Here is a 22,092-nt window from a genome sequence, read left to right as displayed (position 1 = left end):
CTAGCAAATTGAGGGAACGAAATAGTAAATCATGTGCACAATTTTGTAATTCGAGGGAATGAATAGTAAATTGTGCGCACAATTTATAATTCGAGGGAACAAATTAGTAAATCATCGATTTAGTAAATCGAGGAAACGTTTACTTTTTTTTTTTTTGCATGTCATGTTCCTAGGTTTCCTTTATTGAAAATGGATTTACAAACATAATTTTACTCCCCATAATAAAAGATACATACTGAAAAATAAATCTGTCTTCTACAAGGATTGGGATTGAAATGATCAATATTAAATCTTATTAAAAATGTTCTTTTGTGTGAGCAGTTTTGTTAAAATACTTTTTGCAATATAAAGGATTATTGTCCACTGATTAAAGTGAACATTTTATATTTGTGTTCAAATCATTTCCACAAAAATGTTAAGCAGAAAAAAAAAAAACTGTTTTCAACATTGATAATAATAATATTAAAAAAAATCTGAGCATCAAATGATCATATTAGAATGATTTCTAAAGGATCGTGTGACACTGAAGACTGGAGTAATGATGCTGAATATTCAGCTTTGATCATAGGAATAAAAAAAAAAAAATTAATATATTAAACTAGTAAACAATTGTTTCAAATTGTAATAATGTTTTGCAATATTACAGCTTTTACTGTATTTTTGATCAAATAAATGCAGCCTTGGTGAGCAGAAAAGACTTCTTTCCAAAACATAATAAATAATAAAAAAAAAACTTTTGCCATGTACTGTATTATAATTGTCTGTATTGTATTATTGTACGGTATTATTTTTTTTTATCACATTTGTCACTATTTGCATTTCAATAAAAGGATATCTGGTATACATGCCACAGTTTGAACGGTAGTATGCATGAACTCTTGTCATTTTTGCGTGTTTACAGGACTTTTATTTTGGTCTGGCGATGTGACGTCATACGTTTGCGCCGCTGTCCTGCATCTGTTGTGATTCGGCTGAAGAAAGGTTTGTGTTTTAAAACAATTTAGTTGTTTAAATCGAACTGTCCAACCTGAAAGAAACATATTGAGGAAATAGATAAAAATGCAGGGCGATTTTAAATGTAATGAGGGCAATAGCTGGGAAAGAATGGGGAGCAGAAAGATATCAATGTTAACAATATATCAAGCATTGTTAAGGTCTATTATTGATTATGGATGCATGATTTCTAGTTCAGCATCAGAAACATTATTAAGGAGTCTAGATAGGATGCAGTATAGAGCTCTTAGAATATGCTTGGGACTAAAACAACATCAGTCAATGCACTTATAGTAGAGGCTAATTAAATGCCATTGAGTTTGAGGAGAGATAAATTGTCATTCTATCTTTAAAGAGTTATACTGGAAATCATATAGCTAAAGATGTTTTAAATAATTGCTGGGAATACTTAAATAAAGGGAGAGCGGATATGGATGGAATATAAACTAGGCTAATTAGCAAAAAAAATCAGATCGAAAACATAGAATGTAGTGTGTCACCTGTATGGGGAGAGGTCCCAACATGAATAATTCCTGGTGTTACAATTGATTTAGAGGTATTAGATAAGAAAAGGGAATGGGAGAATGGTTGAAATAGGAAAGAAGAGGTCATAATTAATAGGATGAGAGATTTGGACACTCGGGACTGAACGCTTCTCTGTTCATAACTGGAGTACATGAGACTGGTCTATGTGAGAATTGTAGGGAGAAGGAAACAGTGGAGCATATAATATATGACTGTAAAAGGTATGATACAGAAAGAAAATAATTAATTGCATACTTAAACAAAAAAGGTAAGATAAATAAGGATTTGAAATATTTATTAGGATATGATTTTAATAGAAATAGAGAAGGATACAGAATATTAATAAAATTCATATATATTACAGAGTTAAGTGGAAGGATGTAAATATGGAATGAGGATGCTCTAGTCTATTCTGGATCTTAGTATTTAATTTAATTTACCACGGAATTGTTCTGGAGGAGCTGAATAGGATGGAGCATCGTAATTATTAAAGGAAGATATGAATAGGTATATGTGATAAAGAATAGAAAGATTGTAAACAAGGAAGAAATTAATATAAGTAAATCATGACTGCACAACAGCAAAAGTAGATGACTATATGCACACCGGATGCAAAGCGCCAAAAAACTGAAGAAGAAGATTCAAACTGTCCAATCAATTGTATAATTCTTACAACCGATGCAAAGGTAATTATTTATTATTAAAGGTAACATTGTAATGGTTAAACTAATAGTTTACCCCTGGTCACTTAATGCGTTTTATTTAGAATGAGAAACCACCTCCTGGAGTTGATTTAAATGATTATTTTTGTCAGTAAAGTGCATCCTCACATGAGTTACAGAAAATGTGCATCTCATTTCGCTCTCTATGTAGTGAATCGGTTTATTGTACAAATTCAGTCACTGATGAGAGGAACGGGGCTTTTCGAGATTCACTGACCATTAACTCTGACTGACTCTCTTACCAGTGCGCTGAACTAGGGAGCCGATTGAGACTTAGCAAGGGTTTATTTGTCTTTCTTAATTATTCTCATCTTAAACATGACGATATGTCACTCTAAACACACAGGAAAAACTCCTGGTGAAGCAACAATCCACGTGACACACTATCATAAAGATGGCGTTTATTAAAGAGGAGAGGGAAGACATGAAGATTGAAGAAACATTCAGAGTGAAACAAGAAGATACTGAGGAACAAACAGGTTGGTTTCATTCTTAAAGCTGAACTCAGTCATTTGATTCTTATTAAAGTCCCAGTGAAAATCAAAATGGAAGTTTTTTGGCTTTTAGTGTGAATATGTTAGCCTTACTGTTATCTATAAGTTAGCGTCAGTGGCGTCATGCCCATTCAAAGTGAGGGGGCACGTGCCCCCTCAGATTTTTCCTCCCTGATAATTTTTTTGTCACAACTTTATTCCTATTATGCTCCATAATATACCAGAGCCTATAACGACTCAAATGTATTCTTCTGGATGTGTAATAAATCGGTCAGCAATGCACCAGCCCGCCCCTTTTTCCTAATATGGTGTCTGTGTAGGCCTATATCAAATCTAGAGCGATACGAATCGAATCTTTCTAGAATCTTTGCTGTGTATGTTCAAGCAACTCACTCGTCTCGCACGTTGAGCTGGCAATGTTTTACAGATGGTCTTGAAGTGGTAAGTGGGCAAAGCAACAAATCAGCATTGAATAAGTTATCGGATGATATTAAAAGGTAGTGGGATTATTTGTGGTTGACCTGGAATTTTTAACTTGATCAAAAAGTTATGGATTTGATATTAGCTGCGAATTCAGAGCATTAACTTAAGTTGTGTCAGTGTAATGTTATCGATAGCTAGCCTAGTCTAACCGTAAACTAGTTGGCTAACGTTACTGCCATACAAAGCCATAGTAACGTTATCTGATCGGTTTTGATTACTTTTTTTTACATTTCTGTCAAATATTAACCATTTTCAAATAAACGGGGTAGTGTTAACCTTATTCAGCACTGAAATCTGTCAAACTTCTTTCAAAGTCCTTCATCACATATTAATATTAAGTCAAGTCAAGTCAAGTTTATTTGTATAGCGCTTTTCACAATACAGATTGTATCAAAGCAGCTTCACAGTATTAAATTTAAATAATACAACAAAGTTTGTTTCAAGAGGAATTTATTGATTGATAAAATTAAATTAAATATCCCCAAAATATCCCCAACTGAGCAAGCCAAAGGCAACAGTGGCAAGGAACCGAAAAACTCCATCAAGTGACCTAATGGTGTCCTAAAACTCCATCAGGTGACCTAATGGAGAAAAAAAACCTTGGGAGAACCCAGGCTCAGTCGGGGGCCAGTTCTCCTCTGGCATTTATGAGCTAAAGACCGGATTGTAGTTTGAACTGTGGGATTATATGAATGCCTGGCTGAAGAGATGCGACTTTAATCTAGTTTTAAACTGGGAGAGCGAGTCTGAGCAACGAACAGTATCAGGAAGACTATTCCAGAGTTTTGGAGCCAAATGTGAAAATGCTCGCCCTCCTTTGGTGGTTCTGAATATCCTAGGTATGACCAAAAGCCTTGAATTTAGTGATCTTAAAGAGCGCGATGGATTATAGGGCGATAGAAGATCCGTTAAATAGACTGGAGCTAAGCCGTTTAGGGCTTTATAAGTCAGTAGCAATACCTTGTAATTAATACGGAACTTTATAGGTAACCAATGCAGTGATGATAAAATCGGTGTTATATGATCATATTTTCTTGATCTCGTAAGAACTCTAGCGGCGGCATTTTGGACTAACTGTAGCTTGTTTATTGAGGATGCAGGACAACCAGCTAATAAGGCATTACAGTAATCCAGTCTCGAGGTCATGAATGCACGAACTAACTTTTCTGCATCAGAAACTGATAGCATATTACGTAGCTTAGCAATGTTTCTAAGGTGGAAAAAGGCTGTTTTTGTAACATATGAAATATGATTTTCAAAAGACAGGTTGCAATCGAGTATAACACCCAGGTCTTTTACTGTAGAGGATAAAGTAACAGGACATCCTATGATGTTAAAGTTGTATTGTGCGAGGTTTTGTGGGCGGTTTTTTGAACCGATAAGTATTACCTCTGTCTTGTCTGGATTTAATAAAAGAAAATTACGCGTCATCCAATCTTTTATATCTTTAACACACTCTGTCAATTTGGAAAATTTAGCGTTTTCATCCGGCCTTGATGAAATATATATTTGAGTGTCATCAGCATAACAATGGAAACTAATTCCATGTTTCCTTATAATATTTCCAAGTGGCATCATATATATTGAAAATAACAGAGGGCCTAACACAGATCCCTGCGGCACTCCATAGTTTACTGGAGTTATGATCGATTTTTCTCCATTTAAATAGACAAAATGGTAGCGGTCAGATAGGTATGATTTGAACCAGCTTAGTGCTTGTCCTTGAACACCAGTATAATTTTGTAGTCGATCTAAGAGTATTGTGTGATCTATAGTATCGAACGCAGCACTAAGATCAAGTAAAACTAGTATTGAGATACAGCCTTGGTCAGAAGCTAAAAGTAAATCATTTGTGATTTTAACGAGCACAGTTTCAGTGCTATGATGCGGTCTGAATCCAGACTGAAACTTTTCATAGATATCATTTTGTTGCAAGAAAGAGCCCAGTTGAGCGGACACCACTTTTTCTAATATTTTAGACATAAATGGAAGATTTGAAATGGGTCTATAATTTGCTAGATTATTATGATCTAATTGTGGTTTCTTAATGAGAGGTTTTATAACTGCCAGTTTAAATGTTCTTGGAACATGACCTAGAGATAAAGACGAGTTAATAATATTGAGGAGAGGATCTTCCACTACAGGTAACACTTCTTTCAGTAGTTTAGTTGGTATAGGATCTAATAAACATGTTGTTGTTTTAGATGAAGTGATAAGTTTATTTAACTCTTTTTGTTCTATAGTTGTAAAGCACTGTAATTGTTCTTGCGGGGTGATAATTGAAGCTGAATTATAAGGCGCGATTGAAGATTGAACGTTTACAATTGTGGTTCTGATGCTTTCTATTTTCTCAGTGAAGAAGTTCATGAAATCATTACTACTGAACTGTAACGGGATATTTTGTTCGGGTGACGTCTGTTTATTTGTTAGTTTAGCCACGGTGTTAAATAAAAACCTTGGATTATTTTGGTTGTTTTCTATTAGTTTGCGGAGGTGCTCAGCCCTGGCCGCTTTTAGGGCCTTTTTATAACGTGACATACTGTCTTTCCACGCGATTCTAAAGACCTCTAAATTAGTTTGTTTCCATTTACGCTCTAAAATACGGGTTTCTCTCTTTAAAACATGCGTAGTATTGTTATACCATGGTGCTTTAATTTTCTCTCTGACCTTTTTTAATTTAATAGGTGCAACCACATCCAATGTTCTAGAGAGAATGGTGCTCATAGTGCTAGTTAGTTCTTCTAGTTCATCTGTTTGTTTGGGTTCAGGCAGCAGCTGAGACAAATTAGATAAGCAATTTGAGAAATTATCTATGGTGGATGGAAGGATTGTTCTGCCTGGTCGATAACGCGGCGCTGCATGACATATTACAGCAGTACGTAATATGCAAGTTACCATGTAGTGATCAGTGACTTCATCACTTTGTGGAATGATATCTATATCGGTTGGATCGGTTCCATGTGATATAATTAAATCGAGTGTATGATTAAGACGATGTGTTGGTCCGATGACGTTTTGCTTGACCCCAAATGAATTTAATAAATCTGTAAACGCAGCTCCTAACGCATCATTTGGATTATCTACGTGTATGTTAAAATCTCCAACAATTAATGCTTTATCGACATTGACTAATAGGTCTGAGAGAAAATCTGCAAACTCTTTTAGGAAATCAGCGTAAGGCCCTGGCGGTCTATATACGGTAGCCAAGGCTAGAGATAATAGTGATGTTTTTCTAACATCTAAGAGCGTAACATTTAGTACAAGTACTTCAAATGAAATAAACTTATAACCCGTTTTCTGAGTAACATTTAGAATATCTCTATAAATGGTTGCAACACCTCCGCCACGACCAATCAGACGGGGCTCATGCTTATAACAGTATCCAGGAGGAGTAGACTCATTAATACCGAAATAATCATTTGGTTTAAGCCAGGTTTCAGTAAGGTAAAGTACATCGAAGCTATTATCTGTGACTATTTCATTTACAATTAAAGCTGCAAGCAGCATTTATCGGGGTTCAAGCAGTTAAGGCCTTTAAGCACACAAGCATCAAAAGACATTAAGTTTTATTTAGCAAGCATTTAACAACTGCCATCATAGATGAAAAAGTCAATTTACAGCCAATACAGGCAGTGTACCATAGGAAATATATGGTTTTAAAGCGTTTTTACAGTTATAGCACCTTTTTGCCGGAGTCTTCTTATAGTCTTGCCTGATCTCCACCACTTATATTAGTAGTACTCAAAGTGTGCCCATATATATATGTGTCAGATTTGTTGTAAATATGTAATTTTGATAAGGAGTTTAGACAATTATATTCAGTGGCGTAACGAGCCAACACCGGGCCCTTAAGTAGGATTATCAAGGCGGGCCCCTTGATGACGCAATTGATGACATTGATGACGCAATGTCCGCGAGTAGGCTACCATGAATAGGGCAGGATATATAAGAGATGAGATGACTAACAAAATCAGGAGTAGCCTACGCTCACCAAAAAAAAAAAAACAACAGCGCACCATAACACATTGTTAGGCCTAGGTCCAAATACATAAAAAAGATGCTCTCTTACATTTTCCGAGCTTTCCTTTGTGCAACTGCAAAGTTGTCGATTAGATCTGGATTGTGCGCACAGGCATTCTCAATTGACCCTTTGCAGGGAGTTTGATTGACAGGTGATCTGACTAATCATAATCCGCCATTTTGCCCAACAAAGCAGTCAGGAGAGTTAGTAGATTAACATTGGAGGATTTAAATTTGAAAAACAAAGTGTACTGACTAGTGTTGTCAAAAGACCCGGTACTTCGGTACCAAGTCGGTACTAATTTTTTTTTAAACGTCACGGTACCAGGTTTTCTCAAACCCGGTACTTGATGCGCGTGCATGCCCGAAGCGCGTGCAGTTGCGTCCTCTTCAGATGGCGATCGGCGGTGCTGCTGCTGATGTGGTGCTGATGTTTTTGCGCGTGCAGATACGTTATTTCAAATGGCGCGCGGCAAGCGCGCTCATAATAGAAGCGGCGCGCTCGCTTTTCCATGTGCGTTCATGGATGCATAGCAACGACAGACGCCACGGGAGTACAAACGCTTGTGCGAACTGCGCTCTCCATGACGACGAGGAAGTGTGACATAGGCCTATTAATTGATTTCTAGCCCTTGCATTAGCTTTACTACTAGATATATTTATGGAGATGAGAAATAAAAAGCCGTCATTAATATCAGTCCGTCAGAAAAGCAGTTCTAGTCTTATTCTTGGCTGGATAACTCTTAGCAGGTTTAAAAAGCCCTTTTAAAGTTAAATATGAATACAGTTTTGGATTAAATAAAAGTATAGTCAAGTCAAATAAAACATATTTTATCTCCTGTATAGTTTGGTAATGCTACAATAAGATACCATTCATTAACATCACTTAATGCGTTATCTAACATAACACATTGAGTGAACAATATATTTTTACAACATTAATTAATGTTTGTGAATGTTATTTAATACAAAACACTTTATTGGTCATGTTTGTTCACTTCATTCATTGTGCATTAAATAATGTTAACAGAAATAATGTTCACTTTTGATTTTAAAAATGTATTTTTAAATTAACCCCTAAAGGAGAATAATTGCGACAGTATATAACTATTGTTTTTTTTGTTAGGTCATTTTATCTAATGTTATCTAACAAATGGAATCTTATTGTAAAGTGTTTTTAATACTACAGTTTCCATCTTTGTGATATAGATATAGCTACTGTCACCAAGACAAATTCCTCGTATGCGCAAGCATACTTGGCAATAAAGCTCTTTCTGATTCTGATTCTGATATACACTTTAATATAATTATGTAAATTTAATCTAAATTAAGCTTTGGTACCGAAATTGGTACCGAGAACCGTGGATTTTCACTGGTATCGGTACCGAATACTGAAATTTTGGTACCGTGACAACACTAGTACTGACGTCTTAGCACTTTAAAACAACATTCCTTTTATGTTTATTCATGTTTATTTTAATGCTATAAATTAACTAGAAGGAAGAGATGATCAGTTCACAAGCAGCTTTAACTGAGCCTCGAGTCTACAGCGATCTGTCAGACACATTAAAGAGTCACAAAACGGTATTTATTGTTTAAATGTCTCTAAAAAATTACTACATTTGAAAGGTGAGACTTTGTTTCATATCAAAAGTACTTGTCTGTCAGTGCGCAGTCTTTTCTCTGATCCGCAATGTATTTTTCACTGCGTGAGAACTTGGTGTGGTGTGAGAGTGGCGTCGCTTGTCAGACACAGCAACAGTAACTAAAGTGGGCGGGTCTTTGCGAACGGTCATTGACAGTATGGACGGGGATTCGCCAGTCCTAATTCAAAACAAATTTCATCACAATCCATCATTGTTCGTTTCAAACATGTGAGAGCATCAAAATGATCCATGGGTGAAATTGATTAGATTTAATTTATTTTTTTGTCAGTTCCTATCCTAATTTTAACATTTTGGCGTTATTGTTTAGCTATTTACCTATGTCTTCAAATTTTCTTTGTTTTTTTGTTGTTGTCTCGATCGGACTAACGGCTTTGAAGATAACCACAATTTTTTAAAGCTCTAAATGACACTTACAAAAGTCATAAGGCGAAACCTGGCATGTTTGGTATTGTTGGACTCGGCAAGGATTCAGGAGTCTTAGGAGGTCACTCATGTGAATAAAACACGGGCTTGAAACTTCTAAGGCTCCTTCAAGGCATTGTGCCAATGACGTATACTGAGTTTTTTGAGATACACCAATGTTCTCATAGACTATCATGGCACCCTGGACAAAGACACTGCGTGCCAATTATCAGTAGACTAATGGTTGGGTGCGCTTATAGCTATTTTCATGATTTTTTCACTGTTATGGCGCCAACAAAAGGCCAATTGTCACGATTTTTTTCATGTCAACTCAGATTGAGCTTATGAACATGTGTCCCAAGTTTAGCGAAAATATCTCTTTCCGCTCACAAGTTATAACAATTTTATAGCGCCACCAAGTAACCAATTGCCATGATTTTTTTCACGTGACCTCAGATTGAGCTCAGGAAGAAGTATCCCAAGTTTAGCAAAAAAATCTCTTTCCGTTCACAATTTATAACTGTTTTAGTAAAAGTGAATTATAAAATGGTGCCATCAAATATTTTGGTTCCCTTTATCGACCGTTGATTGAAATTTTGAATTTTTTGGATGATTATTGATTGTCAGACTCCAGAGAATATTCTTGCAGTGGTTTGGTTCCGATCGGGAGAAAAACCTAGGAGAAGTTTGCAAAAATAGGTTTTTCAAAAAAATGCAATTTGATTCCAACGATATAAGACACTTGATCCTGGGACAAACGGTCTAAGAGTTGTGAGCGATTTAGTACTTTTGGTTGCTGTAGCGCCACCTATACTCTGATAGGTTGTCCCCAAATTGAGGCCTACCATCTGGCCAGGTTTCACGTCTCTAGGCCTTACGGTTTGTCCTGCACGATGCGTTTTACGAATCCTTACAATTACAATAGGGTTTCAGCATTTCATGCTTGAACCCCTAATAACTGCCTTAGGTGTGAGTGATCTAATGTTTAGAAGACCTAGCTTTAGAAATAGTTTTTGTTTACTAATAGCAACATTTTCTGTTTTAATAACAATTAGATTTTTCCTAGATCCTGCATTAGATTTATTATTTGATCTCACTAAACGAGGAATAGACACGGTTTCTATGCAATGTTCTACACTAGTATTTATATCAGTTGGATTGGTGCAGCAGAGACTATGATTTGGACTTTTGGTTACTAGTCAAAGGGTATTTAACATTTTGGAGATGTTATCTGACAGAAGAGCCGCTCCGAATCTGCTTGGGTGTAAGCCATCAGCACGGAAAAGCCTAGGACGCTCCCAAAACAGATTCCAATTATTTACAAAGAGCAGTTTCTGCTCATTGCACCATGACATTAACCATTCATTTAGCGCAAATAATCTGCTGAACTTTTCATGCCCTAGTCGGTACGTGGGAAGCGGTCCTGACACAATGATCGTTGTTTCAGGCGATGTGCTGCGTACCGTATCGAATAGATTCCTGAAGTCTTTCTTCAGAATCTCCGTCTGGCGCAGCCTGATGTCGTTCACTCCCGCGTGCAGGACCACAGTTCCGACGCGCTCGTCACCGTTCAGGATCTCGGGAACGCGAGCAGCGATTTCAGAAACACGAGCACCAGGAAAGCAGTGAATTTGCACCTTACTTTTACCTAACGTAGCGTGTACGTGCCGAACAATGGAATCGCCGATGATCACAGCATCGTGTTCTGTTTCGCGTAGAGGGGAGAAGCGGTTTTGTGTGGATAACTCGAAAACCGGGAGGGTCGGAGAAAGTCTTGGTCTAAACCTGACTCGCGTCTTCCGCTGCGGAACCACCCATGCTTCGTGGTGGCGTGTTGGAGCCGGAGTGAACGAGACCATGGCTGATTGCGACCGATGCTGAGGAACGCACGGAGTAGACGCGGTCGGAGTCAGCGGGTTAGTAACGTTAAACACTGATTTGTGTGCATCGGCACGTGATGTTTCAAGAGCCAAACACCGGTCTCTCAGCTCGGCCTGTCTCAATAAAAGGTCGTGGATCTGTTTCTCAACAGCTTCCAGCTCAGACTGCAGTGCGTGCAGCTCAAATGTGTCCTCACCTGCACCAAACGGTAGACTACTTACATCTGATATATTCGCCATTTTAACAGATGGACAGTGAGTTAGCAACGAAGCTACCAGTGATGCTATCAATATTAATACTAATTTATATTATAAGTTTGTTTGTTTGTAAGTGAGTGTGGAGAAGACGCGTTCAGCCGTGATCCACGGACGTAACCTTTAAGAGTATGCAGCGTTGGATCACTAATAGGCTTGAGACGCGTCTGCTCAACAGTCCGCGTTGTAACAATGAGGTTAAGTAAATAACTTATTAAGTAAATAACTTAATTTCAGAGCACCACAAAGTCAGACCTCAGCACCTTTATGTACCTTTAATGTAAGATCGTTCTTAGGTCACATACCAATTATCATAACATAAAAACTGCAATGGTACTGTTTTTAAAATCATGTGTAGTATAGGCCTAAGTGTACAGTAAGTGTGTGTGTAAACATGCTTTAATGAAGTAGACTTCAAAAGCTTTTGAATTTGAGCTTACAGTTCTTTCATCAACCTGTCTTTTACATAAACTTACAAAATAGATACTTTAACTTAGTCCTCAGATAGAGGAGGGTTGCTGCTAGCTCCGTTAAGGTATTTCTGTCCCTCCCAAACTGCATTGAAATGGTATGTTTAGCAGCCAGAATTAAAAAAAAATTCTCCCCCTGACCCCTCCAAACATGATCCATATCACCCATCAGAAAACAATTGCAACGTCTCAGATTGTGCCCCTCCAGAATTTTGGCTTGCATGACGCCCCTGGTTAGCGTTCTCCAAAAAAAAGACAAAATTTGCATTTAGAAGATATAGCCTAAGCATTCAAAACTTACAGTCTCTCACTTCCGCCAATTTGGATAAATGATTTTGATGACATCACTCTGCACTTCAGCTTCTCATCAGATTTTCTGTCCAATCAAATATTCTCTAGAATCTGAAGTGTCCCGCCCCCTACATTATAAATAGAAGCTGCGGCTGAAATCAGTCACTTGTTACTACATGGTGAATGACATAGTGCACTAGCCTATATAGGGGATAAGGAATGATTCAGACAGCGTAAATATGCTTTCCATGGGGATGAATGAAGTTTGGTTTCACAGTCCAGATGGTCTAGATACAGGATAGCACAGAGCGGATCATATGCGCGAGTCTGCGCAGACCACAAAACGTATTGGACCTATTTGAATTCTGCACAGAATGCTATATTTTACAGCGATACGGAAGAGATTAAGAGAACAAACGGTTAGCGATAAGGAGGAAACTGTGGCTTTACCAAGCTCAACGGCTCTGGCCGAGCTGTGATATAAACAAAACGCTACTAGCTATTTAAAAAAAAGAGAGTGGCTGTTCGATATGTCCCGCCCTGTCTTCCTGTTTCAGTGGAAATTACATCAACACATTGAATAATGCTCAGCGTTTCAAGGCACTTCAGTGGGCTTTTAAAATGTTGAGTTTTACAGAAATGAATGATATTTTTTAAAGAATGTCATATGAGTGTCTTAGATCATTCTATAATTAGGGGTATTTTTGGAAATTGACAATTTGAAGAAAACAAGTTTACTTTCCAAAACACAAACATGACCTTACATAAAGGACCTTACATAAAACCCTTAACCTTTATGCCTTATTATATATTTTACAACGTTGAGTGCATTAAGGGACAAAAATGTCCACTCTAAACACTGCCTTAAAACTATTATATATTATTATTAAATATTTTAACCAACATCAGTCCTGAAAATAACTACCAAATATCTATTTAATTTTCAGAATTTTAACCCCTTAAATGCCATTTGTTTACATGATATGTACATGATTTAAGGATGTTAACCGATGACCGTTTGACCGATGGTTGACCGTATCAACATTAACCGATCAAAGTTGTCGGTAGTCGGTTAAAAAAAAAAAGTGATCTCTAAATTCGGCTATTATAGACAGTGGACTAAACGCTACTACAGTTAGCCATCTCAATACAAGATCTTTTCGTGTGAAGTGAACAAATCCCTCACACTCAATTTTTCATAACTCGCCTGTTTGTACTTAATAAACCAATAAAAACATTTGGCGCGAGGTCACAGCGTTTGGGTTCGCGCGCTCACAAGGTTTGCAAAAAGTAAAAGCTACAGGCTAAAACACTCGAGGTTAGAGCCAGGGCAGACGACAGGATGAAGCGTGCAAAGAAAAGTAGTGTGTGGGACCATTTCACCAAAAAGAATGACACAGATGTAAGTTGCAACTTGTGTGATACAGTGCAGATAAGGTGATGATGATCATCATCTTTCTTTATTATTGTTAGCACTACCTTAAACTAAAGCGGAGTCTCTTCGGAGCTGTCATTTTCTTCAATGAGCCGCGGCAATGTTTCAAATGAGCTTCAAACGCCTTTTATTTTCAACGCGATCACCTTGTACCCAAACCATTTCGAAACTAAGGAGCCATTTGTCCTCCGATTACATACAAGCTCCTCGGCAGTGCCGGCCCGAGCCTTTTGGGGGCCCTAAGCAGAATTTGATTTGGGGGCCCCCTCCCACCACGCAGAGTCACCTGTGCTTGACGATTATTGACACAATGTCACGCTATAATGTTACATTATAAATTAATACAATGAGGTTATGTATTAATACAAAATAAATACTTAATAAAAAATAGATACTTAAAAACGTTTAAACTTTTTCTTTACTCTTTTACTAACTCTTGGAAACTTCTGAAAACAAACTGTCACAAAACATATTAAAAAAATTATTTGCAAAATATCCTCCAACGTTTTGCAACACTTTGCAGTTTGAATGATGTCTTGTATGAACATGACGGAGTATGTTTTTATGTTTCCACTGTTCGATCGCGCCCGCGACTCTCACACACACACACACACACACACACACACACACACACACACACACACACACACACACACACACACAACATATTCCAGCTTTGTAATCTTCCACTGTGATGTTTCCAAGCACATTTTTGCGCGTGTGAAGAGGATGATTTTTTCCGTCGATATTGGAACGTGAGTGAAGTACAAAGCCTATGATAAAGAATAGTTTACCATCCAAATCGATCGCGAATGTTGAAACATTTTGATTCTAATGAGAGAGATACGTGAGCCCAACGCCGCTTACTTTCACTTTCGCTTTAAATTATTTTGTTTTGGCTTGTTTATAGTTATTTTTTTATTCTTGTTCTGTTCTGAATATCATTACATTTAAAGGATAAATCATTGATCAAATCAAATTTTTGTGACATGGCTTAACATTACCGTGACTTTGCGCACAAATCGTCTATGCATGCGAGGTTATGCGCATGACTCAAATGGAAAAAAAATAGATTGGGGGCCCCCTGGTGGCGAGGGGGCCCCAAGCAGCCGCTTAGTTCGCTTATGCATCGGGCCGGCCCTGCTCCTCGGCGCCGCGTTTGCGGGACTCATGTTTCGCGCTGTAGGGGATTTAGCGTGTATGGGCGCAGTGTGTGTGTGAGCGGGAGGCAGAGCGGCAGAGAGATGCGACAGAGTTGCGAAATTGCAGGCGCGGCTCGAAATGGCTGTTATTTCAAATATAGCGTAGCATATTTTAAACTAATCTGTTAACCGGTTTCAACCGGCTATTGAGGCTCGGTGGTCGGTCAAGAAATTTTTTAGTTTTCGCCATCCCTAACATGATTAGCAGCAACATTGATTTTTACGCATTTTAATTTTTTGAATTACGTCTCCCCTGGAGATTTGTTCTGTCCACAATTAATTTTACCATCTCCTCCATAAACAGTAGCTGGAATCCAGACCTAGGGTCCACGATGCGAGCTGGCACGTAGTGGAGCATCTCGGCGTTAGTGGGTGACCAGTGGAGTCCATTTTTTTTATGTCCACATAGGATCGGCTGTCTCCTGTATGTCATCCAGTTTCTCACTCTGAGTTGAGTCAGATGAGGAGTTAGAATCCGAAGTCAGCTGAAACTCAACATCATCATCTGAGGCGCTCTCCGTTACACTGCCATCAGACTCCAGCTCGCTGTCTGTTGGTTCAGTAACGTAGTCCACTGCTTCGGTGGTCGTGTAGGTTTTCTTCATCTTGTCGAGTGTGAAATGGACGCACCAAAGAGGTGCACAGCTTTATAACTTTTGCATCAACCGCACTTGTATAAACACTGATTTCTCAACTATTCTAATCCAAAACAAAGGTAGACTTTGTTTTGGATCCCTCGCAGCTACATCTTTGTGTTGCCGCAAGATGCAAGGTGTCTAAGGACTGACTGCATGGCTGTGTTTGTGCCTCTACGTAGGTGAGAAATTATCAATTAACTTTGAATTTATTTTTGTCCAAATTTAGTTATTCACATATTCTTATTCTGTGACCACTTCTTTACATTATGTGATGTTGTTTTTTAAGTTGTCTACATTTTGGAACTTTTTATTTAGAAAATAAAAAGGTTCTTTCTACACAGTCGAATGGAATGCAAAAACTTTAAAGCTCAATATCTCAAAACTGCTCAGAACGCAGATAGAACCTTATAATTCCTAGGGGTCGATATTATGATTTTTGTCACTCGCCTAAACACCATGTATTATATTTAGGCCCTACATTCACACACACACACACACACACACACACACACACACACACACACACACACACACACACACACACCTTTGTCAACGCAGACACACATTGCTCTCAGACATCCACACATACTCAGAAACATCATTTTAGATCATTGAGCCATTAAAATGCTTCATAACACAGTCAATAGTGCCACTAGTGGAAACCAGGAAAATAACATGCATTTACCCCCATAGGGAATACCTATGTAGTGATGTCATCTGGTGGAATACACTATATAATGCAAATATAATGCTTTTGCTTCAAAATGAAAGGATGTTTCAACATAAGTCATGATTCATGTATTAATGACGGCCCCGGCTTTAAACAACGTTTTAATAGGTTTCAATGGGCCATTTTTGGTTATTATTGTGCTATATATTACTATTTGATCTACACAGTGTGTGTTATACATATTATGCAACATGGGATAAAGATTTTAAAATTTATCCAAAAAGTCACAATTTTGCCAAATTACATACCATTTGCATTAAAACAGCCAAAATGGTCAAAGAAATTAAACTGAAAATGACCAAAAATGTCCTAATGCAGCAAGAAGGTTAAAATCAAGTACTTATGTTATTAGCCAAACTCAGGGTTTGGGATTTTTTTTCTCTCTCCAAAAAGCAGATGTTAGATATATTCTAGGCAACTATGTTCCTGACAAAATAAGTATTTGTTCATTGCTGTTGTGGCCAATTCTCTATCTTTGGTTCAGGTCTTCAATGTCTGAAGAAATCTTTCAGAGTCGAAGTTTCAGGTCCCAGAAGAATAAACTTTATTGTACAAACAACAAAGTGAGACGCCGGCTGGCCATCCGGACATCTAATTTTACAATGGTTTTCTTTCAGATCTTATACCTTTTTTCTCATCCCTTGGTGTCCAATTTCCTCACTTGGTGTCCAATTAGCGTTAACATAGTTATCTTTTTCTCTTTGCTCCTCCTCGTCACGTCGCCACGATTAGAAACACCTGCATTAATGTCCAATTTCTATTGGTGGCCATACTGGCGCATGCGCTTTTTTAAATATGATTTCATATATGGTTTTTTGGGTACTTTTCCACTCTTGTCCTTAGACTACCTTTCACCCAGTTTTTATCCTGTCCTCACACAACCTTTTCCTCGTAAACACTTTTGACAGGTTCAGTGTTTCCCATCATTTTCTCCCTTGTCCCACCTGTTCTCTCTGTTTCCCATGATTTTAGGCCTCCCATATTTTAGGCCTAGTATCCCTAATATTCATGCATTTAGATTGGACTCATATATGAGACAAAGGAAATTCTCCAACATTGCCTGGAAAAATACCTAGAATTTAAATAGCCACCTGATTGACAATTATGTATCCACTTACCTAAATAAAAATGTTAATCATTGAGACTTTACAGAAAAAATATTTAGAGATATAATACCTCTCTGTTTTAATAAAAGTTGTTAAATGGTACTCACATTTTCTCAAACAAGTCGATTTTTTATATGCCGTTTGGGAAGAAAAATACCTTGCGGGAACACTGAACATTTTGTACAGTCGGCAGCTGAGTATTTTTGAAAATTAAAAACGGCAGTAACAAAGTTGACCATACGGAAACATGGTTGACAAAGGTAACACACATGAGAAAGTAGAGAAATGAGCAAGAAACAATAGATCACAGGTTATACAAAAAAAATAAATAAATAAAAATGTTATTGAACAAGTTCTTGAATGAAAAAATGTCAGTTTAATGTTCATTGATAAGTCTTGCAAATGTGATTCCATCTCCCATTATTCGCATTAACTTTTTTTCGCACAGGTCAAAAACCACCTCAAGCGAGCTTAACATTTTTTTTAGCTACTTTTTTTTGCGAATTAAGGCGTTTCCATCTCCCGTTTCTGATGTGATACTTCAAAATGTGTATAAAAACAGGGTGATGGAAACAGCTATTGAGACATGTACTACAGAAAGCAGAGTTGACAATGTTGAGGAGAGATTTGGGGATTACATTAAAACTACTCTTTCAGCAGTTTAGTGGGTATGGGATCCAGTATACAGATGGTTTTGATGCTTTATCTAAATAAAAGTGTCCCACAAGATTTTGTGAGACTGTGGTGGGTGGACCTCGGTCCCTCCTCAAGAACATTTTGTACAGTTTAAGTTCAGTGTGCAAATTTAACAAAGAAAAATTGTGAATTGACTTGTACCTGAACTTTAAATGGTACAAAGTGCGCACTTCGCTTTGAAATGTGCAGTGTGAACAGACTTTAGTCTCAGCCTTTTGCTATTTGATTAGAGGATAAAGCCATATTTCTAATCAAAACACAATGTTAAAGACCTTATGAGAGACTTTATGAGAGAAGTTTAAATATATTTTCGGTTCATTATGAAACTGAGGCGGGACAGATTAGACTATGGCGGGCCGCCACAATCTAGTTATTGAATGGGAAACGCTGAAATCTCTTGGTGTCTGTTGCTTTGTGCCATTAAACTGGGGTTAACTTGTATTTGTCTTTTTCTGCTGTAGACCTGATGCCGCTGAAAGAGGAGAGTCAAGAACTGAATGAAATGGAAGAGGAAGATCATGATTTCATAACTGGAGAAAAATCTTTTCATTTCTCGCAGACTGAAAAGACTAACAGTCATGTAATTATTCACTCTGAAGAGAAGCCTTTCAAATGTAAACAGTGTGAAAGGAGTTTCCGATTCAGTAAATACCTTAAGAATCACATGAAAATGCATACTGAAGTTAAGCCTTTCACATGCCATCACTGTGGAAAGGGTTTCTGTCATAAAGCAAGTCTCAAGAATCATACGAGAGTTCACACTGGAGAGAAACCTTACACATGCCCTCAGTGTGGAATGAATTTCACTTATAAACCAACTCTTAATGCCCACATCAAAAGTCACACGGGAGAGAGCCCTTACGTCTGCAAACTGTGCGGGAAGAGCTTCTCACAAAAAGGAAATCTTAAGTATCATATGCGAATTCACACAGGAGAAAAGCCTTTCACGTGCTCTCACTGTGGAAAGAGTTTCAGTCATAAAGTAAGCCTCAAGTCTCATATGAGAATTCACACTGGAGAGAAGCCTTTCACCTGCACCCACTGCGAAATGAATTTTACATATAGAGAATCCCTTGATATCCACATGAGAGGTCATACTGGAGAGAACCCTTACATCTGCAAACTGTGTGGGAAGAGCTTCTCACAAAAAGGAAATCTTAAGTATCACATGAGAATTCACACTGGAGAGAAGCCATTCGCATGTTGTCAGTGTGGAAAGAGTTTCAGACATAAAGTGACCCTTAATAAGCACATGAGGATTCACTCAAGAGAGAACTCGTTTAAATGCAATCGGTGTGGAAGTAGTTTCACAGATAGAAATCACCTTAAGAAGCATGTAATAACTCACATCGGAGAGAAGCCTTTCATGTGCGATCAGTGTGGAAAGGGTTTCACACTTAAAGGAAACCTTAAGACTCACATGAGAATTCACACTGGAGAGAAGCCTTACGTGTGCCATCACTGTGCAAAGTGTTTCAGATTTAAAGGAAATCTTGACACTCACATGAGACTTCACACTAGAGACAGTCCTTTCACGTGTCTTCAGTGTAAAAAGAATTTCACGTGTCAAAGAGACCTGAAACATCATTTGCAAACTCATTCTGGAAAGAAACTGCTGTGTGGCAAGAGGTTTAGAAAAAGGAGCATTTTCAAAAATCACCTGAGCATTCACTCCGGAAAAAGGCTATTTAATTGCGATACGTGTAACAAAAAGTTTGTTTTGCCGTCACACTTACAAATACACCTGAAAAGTCATGCAGATGTCAGACCCTATTTGTGTTCTTTGTGTGGAAAGAGATTTAAATGGCTCAGAAGTTTAAAATGTCACCAGAAAATACGTTTCTGTGTGAAATCAAGGCTACTTTCATACCACAACTGAATGTGGACCAGATGATTTTCTGCTCTCTCTTTTTTTCCTTCACATGTAACATGAATATGTAAATTGAATTGCAGAGTTCAGGAAACAGATAAACACAACTTTTAGAATCTGAAAATGGATTGGATTCATTTGTATTGATATTTTGTGCATGTAAGCATCCCTAATATAAATGAAAAAGTATAAATAAAAGACCAAACTTAAGGAAACCCTGAACATTGCACTGTTATTTATTTTATTTTGGGGGGGAGGGGTTAAATGCACAGGTAAACATATAGTCAATTTGGACTTGAAGATGGTTAGCTTTGGAGCTCATCTGACGAATTTATAAGCTGATTCCAGCTGCGTGTCACCGCTGGTCCTGTCTGAAACTTATGATTTGACTGCAACATTTTTTAATAAGTCCTGTATTAAGTTAGAGTATGACAGTCCCAAAACTGTTTTTTATTTTATTTTATTTTTTAGGTAAATGCAGGAGTCCTTTAAAAACACTTGTGGTCTTTAGGACACTGGAAATTCGAATAATCTAGAGTGCATATAATTCAGACATACTATGCAAATGAAGACATTCAAGAATGTAATTTTCATGTGTAAAAAAATTTTTTTTTACAATGTATGTGCTCAGTCTAACAATGAAAACTGTTTAGAAAAATGTGTTAAGAGCTCTATTATACAAATAAGTACAAGGTGCAATACCAAACAGGACCAAAACCAAACCCGCTCACTTCTTCTCCTTCTCTTTAAAGTGTTCTTAATTCTCTCTCCCATGTAGGCCTGAAGTTCATTGGTCCCTCAAGGGCTCCGGCCAGGACCACATAATCCATCCCTCTCACCAGCTTATTTTATTACATCTGCCTTGTCTGAGTGTCCCTTGGTGTCTAAAAAAAAAACAGAATTAAAATCAATAAGAAAAAAAAAAATCTAACAAACAGGTTAGCACTCATGACAATCAAAAATACATTACACCTCAACGCACAATGGAAAGGAAAATGTAAACATACCAGTAATTGAAGTATGCAGCCTGGAGTCCTGTAACTTTCTCCTGTCTAGTGTACCTCAGTCTCGTGTAGGGCCTTAGTTTGGCAGCTAGTTCGGATTCCAGATCCTCTAGAATGAGCCAGCTTACGCTTGTGCAAAGTGGGCTGTTTCTGAAGTCCTGAGGAACCGGCTTGCGCAAGAGGCAGACTCTGCAGGTCCACAGAGATCTCCATGTCGCATCCCACATCTGTCACCTGGGTGGATGAAAGTGCTTCAGCTTGTTCTTAAGTCTGGTCAGGGATGAATTCAACGTTATTTGTTGTGGTCAACATTGCACCCTGACTTTGGCCGATCGGAGATAGAGAAGCCAGACTCAGAAGGTTCACGTAGATCTCCATGTCGCATCCCACATCTGGCACCTGGGTTGATAAAAGTGCTTCAGCTTGTTCTGAGGTCAGGTCACGGATGGATTCAACAGGATTTGTTGTGGTCAACATTGCACCCTGACTTGGGCCGATAGGAGATTGAAATCTCTGTGGACCTTCAGAGTATTGCTTCTCTGTGTCGCGTTCCACATCTGACACCTGAATGGATGAAAGTGCTTCAGCTCTGCTTGAGGACTGGTCAAAAGCACTGTGTTGTAAGCACAGGAAGAGGTGAGCTCGCTCCAAAAGAATTAGAAGCCACCATACCGCAGACCTCCACTTACATCCACTTCATTCAAAACTGATCTGCCCACCAACCCCAGAAGAAAAAACTATTTCAGAACAACATTTGAACATTTTAACTAAATACTCTTTCTTTTTAACAATTATAATAAAGAAAACACAGAGAAAAAAACAAACTTTACTCTGTCACTGCATGTATAGACATTCAAAAATGTTCAAAAATAAAATATTTCAGCTAATGAACACACACAACATGGAAAGAAAACATTTTTATTTTATTTTAGAACATTTGCTATTGTAACAGTTTTTTTTATTAAAATAAATGTCAATAAACTGATAATTATAATAAATTTCCATTTACTGAAAACTAAAGCAACAATTTACAGTATTTACAAAGTGTAGGAAGATGTGTGTCAGGAACTGGAGTCAAGAGAGGACTCAGAAGCAGAGGGTTCTTCCGAAAGTTTGTTTGATTTTCATGGGAATAGACAATCCAAAGTGTAGTGACACACACGGAACACAAAGGATGTGAGAGAGCTCCAGAGCCGTCCGTACAGACAC

The 22,092-nt window shown here is 37.8% G+C and overlaps 1 protein-coding gene across 1 annotated transcript; it reads left to right on the top strand.

The window, feature by feature from the left end:
* Positions 1–905: 905 nt before the first annotated feature.
* On the top strand, positions 906–20,101 carry LOC309497648 (uncharacterized protein). Its single transcript, XM_082167945.1, has 3 exons — positions 906–981; positions 2,587–2,719; positions 18,471–20,101. Exons 2-3 carry the CDS (start codon positions 2,635–2,637, stop codon positions 19,886–19,888), a joined length of 1,503 nt encoding a protein of 500 aa, XP_082024071.1. The 5' UTR covers positions 906–981; positions 2,587–2,634; the 3' UTR covers positions 19,889–20,101.
* Positions 20,102–22,092: the final 1,991 nt, after the last annotated feature.

Source organism: Leuciscus leuciscus, assembly GCF_965113295.1.
Source record: "Leuciscus leuciscus genome assembly, chromosome: 4".
NCBI classification, from domain to species: domain Eukaryota; kingdom Metazoa; phylum Chordata; class Actinopteri; order Cypriniformes; family Leuciscidae; genus Leuciscus; species Leuciscus leuciscus.
Note: the sequence above shows the minus strand (reverse complement) of the source record. Positions and strands in the feature narration are given on the sequence as shown.